Source organism: Panthera pardus, unplaced genomic scaffold, assembly GCF_024362965.1.
Source record: "Panthera pardus isolate Hobbes unplaced genomic scaffold, ASM2436296v1 HiC_scaffold_3, whole genome shotgun sequence".
NCBI classification, from domain to species: Eukaryota; Metazoa; Chordata; class Mammalia; order Carnivora; family Felidae; genus Panthera; species Panthera pardus.
The window spans coordinates 41,782,778-41,786,423 of record NW_026526876.1 but is presented as its reverse complement, the minus strand read 5'-3'; the positions used below and the strand labels follow the sequence as shown (position 1 = coordinate 41,786,423).

The following is a 3,646-nucleotide window of genomic DNA, read 5'->3' as shown; positions in this document are numbered from 1 at the left end:
CCTTGGTATCTCCCACATTACCTGTGAGGCCTTCATGGGATGTTTCCTGTTTCAGGCCAGAACCTTTATACCACTTTGTTGACTTGCTGCTTACCCTAATTTGATGGAGGAAAGCTTTTTATGTGAATTATGTAGGCACACAATTTGGCAAAGAGTAAGAGGAAAAAAAGCTTAAAGACACCATAGTCAACAAAGCCAATGCTAAACACACACACACACACACACACACACACACACACACACACACATTATTTTATCACTCTCAGGAAGCACAGTACTTTGCAACTTCAACTCAAAGATTGAAAATAAAAATCTCTTTCACGCAGAGTCACTTAAAGAAAATCCCTCCCTTTCCCACTCCCCATTATGACTAGAGCTTAGAAATCATTTGAATCTACACATCAGTGCAACAGAAAGAGATTCATGAGTCGATATCATTAGATTTACCCCATTGTGTACCCCTTGGTGTGTTCCAATTCTACTCCCTTTAATCTACAATGGGATGCCTTCCCAGTCAGCCATTTAGGGTATCTGGTTTCATCACAGCTAGGCTCTTTCTACAGCAGGGCCTCCCAGGCCTCCCTGGACCTATTGATATTTTCAACCAGATAATTATTTGTTATGGGAGGCTGTCTGGTACATCGTAGGATGTTTAATAGCGACCCCGGCCTTCTACTCACTCTATGCCAGTATCACTACCCTGCCTCAAACTCAGTTTTGACAACTGAAAATGTTTCCAGACATTGCCAAATGTCCCTGGGGAGGCAAGTGGTTCCTAGTTGAACTCCAACATCCCACAAAATGTAAACGAGTCACAGAAATACAGAGGAAGAGGAAAGAGGACATATCTGACAAGCATATTTTAAGATGTTTTAAGCCTTCCAGGAGGATCTTTATATCTAGATAATTTAGACATTTTTTCTTTTATAAGAGAGGTAGGGGCCACAGCAGTGTATCCATCGTTTCAGATCTTATCTCTTGCCATTACTTTGCAGATCTGACCTCTTGCCATTGGCTCCACTACACTGGGTCTTCTTTTGGAGGTCAGCTTGTAATAATTTCAGTTTCTTTTGGATCTCAGTCAGAATACCTATTTTCTGATCCAAAATGGACAATAACTGGGCAATGCAAAAATCAACATCATAGTTTACCCCACCAGCTGTCTCCTGGATGTTGGTCCCTGGCGGTTGTCTTGATTCCCTCCACGAAGTCCTTGTATCCTCCCCTAATGGAGTGAACAGTGTTTCAGTGTGCTTAGCCTGTTCTTCCTCCTCACTCTGGATACAAGGTATTTTAATGACTCCATCCCTTTGAAGGGATGTTTTTGAATTTCTAACGTGAGTCTCCAACATCCTTGGCACCTCAGGTCCAACCGGATAGAAACAAAGATGGTGGGGCCTTAAATCCAGAGTTAATTCTTTTACTCTGTTTGCATATCTTAAAGTGTTGAGGGTGTTTTCACAAGAGGCCATCCCTGGAGAGATAGTAGCAATCATACAAGTGGAGGAGTTCTGGCCTATGAAGGAGTCCCGAAGCACCTGCGTGAGTTTGCTGGCTCTGAACGGGGTATGGGACTTGTTCTGACCCAAAGCCCGGATGCATTCTTTGAGCGCCAGGAGACTTTTATTAATCTCTGCCCCTTCCAGCTGCCGTTTCCGGTTGGCTTTGGCAGTATCCGCTCCCCTTTCGTTCCCAGCCAAGTCAACGAGGGAAAACTTGCCATGCAGTTTCCCTCCTGACTTTAGGATGATCTGGAACACCGCATGGCTCCTGGAAGAGTGGGCATTGACTGATGTCTGTCCCGAAGTCCGGCAGCTGTTCCCTAGCTCCACGAGGTTCAGCACGTCCTCCACACAACATACCTCCTGCTCCTGAAGTCCGACCACCTGGACTTGCTGATTGCCATCCTCAAGGACTTGCAGCTTCTTCTTCAAGTTTAACAGATCATACACCTTGCCCCCATAAATCTCAAAAAATGTCCCGTAGACTTTGAGGCCCAGCTTCTCATAAGCTGCAGTTTGGAGCAGGAGGAAGACATCCCGCGCCACCAGGGCATAAATGCCTTTGGAACAATCCTGGTCCCTTCCCGAAAAGGCCCCGCCCATGGTGTGCGTTTTCCCACTGCCTGTCTGCCCATAGGCAAAGCAGGTGGCCATGCCCTTGCGGAAGATGGACTCCACCAGCGGCTGGGCGGTGAACTGGTACACTAACTCGTTGGAGGCGGTGTCATCGAAGGCATGGTCGAAGCAGAAGGTCTGGTTCTCCAGGTAGCGAGTGAGGTCCACCTTTTGCTTGGACTCATGCACCATGACCACGTTGTCCGAGGGGATGGTGATGATGTCCAGGTCCTTCATGGTGGTCTCTCGCTGGTTGAGAGGACGCTTCCGCACGCAGACGCAGATCCGATGGTCTTCCCGGGGCTCCAGGCTGGACACCTTGCTGCCGTCCAGGTGCCTGCGGTACTCTTCGATCATGTGCATGATCTCGTAGTTGGGGTTTCCCGTGTTGACATTGAGGGCGCGTTGGGCTCGGATCTGCAGCTGCAGCCGCCTGCGCTTCTCCCGCTGCTTTTGTAGCTTCTCGATTTCCTGTAGGCAGGGAGACTTTTTCCGCTTCATCAGGCAGGGATTGCTGGGGACTCTCAGAGCCGGGCTGTCCCCTGAGGGCGTTTCGTTTTTCTGGGGGATGGTCGCAATCCACCTCGTGGCCGTGCACTGGTCCCCGATGGCCGAAGGGGGCGCTAGAGACAAGGGCAGCAGTGAGGACGGCGTGGGGTGCTGAGCGGAGGCCAGCGCGGGATTCAGCAGGAATATGGTCTCCAGGTCAACCTTCTTGCCCTTCTTGACTCCCTTTTCGACCCACTCCACCGTGACCCAAGCGTTTTCTCTTTTGATCTCTGTGACCACAGCGAGGTGGATGCGCCCGTCACTGCGCTGGATCGCCACGCAGATGCCCACTTGGACGTCTCCCGCCTGCGGCATCAAGGGTTTCAAGTTTGTGAGACGAGGGGCGACGGGGAGGCATAACTGGCTGGCCATGGTGAAGGATAGAGGTGTCAGGGCTCGCCTTTGGGGGGCCCTTGGGGTTGGAGCGGCAGGACCTGAGCCCAGGCCAGCCTGAAGCGCCCGGAGCACTGACGCACCTGTGGTTTTCACCTGCCTTTGTGAGTGGAGCACTAGGGCGCTTCCTGGGGCCACTGGCGTCACAAAGGGTTGGAGACAAGAGGCAGCAGAGCCTAGGGCCTCTAGATGAAAGCTGGGGGTGGGAGGGGCGGTGGCGGTGGAGGGCGCGTTGGTGATTCTAGGTGCAGAAACAATAGAAAAAAATGTTCTCTTACCGCTGAGGACATAGGGATCGGAGTTGGGAGTGGGCTAAGAGTTCTATGGACGCTTGAGCCTAAGCTTTAGGAACGTCCCTTCTCCCCTGCAGCCTCAAAGCTAAGGGCTTCGGTTTGAGAACCAGTGAACGTTCCCTTCAACTTCAACTCTCCAGTGATCAGCGGGGACAAGTGAAGGCAGAGCCTGCTGCAGATCACGGGCTTCTAAGGACAGGATCCCGGAGAAAGGCCCTCAAACCTGCCATCCTTCTTCGCTCCTGCACCCCCTTCGAAACTCATTGGCCGCCACAATTTATAGTCGTCTTTAAT

The 3,646-nt window shown here is 51.1% G+C and overlaps 1 protein-coding gene across 1 annotated transcript; it reads right to left on the bottom strand.

The window, feature by feature from the left end:
- Nucleotides 1–845: 845 nt before the first annotated feature.
- KIF2B (kinesin family member 2B) lies at nt 846–3,154 on the bottom strand. Its single transcript, XM_019415718.2, has one exon. The coding sequence runs from the start codon at nt 3,036–3,038 to the stop codon at nt 972–974; it is 2,067 nt and encodes a 688-aa protein (XP_019271263.2). The 5' UTR covers nt 3,039–3,154; the 3' UTR covers nt 846–971.
- Nucleotides 3,155–3,646: the final 492 nt, after the last annotated feature.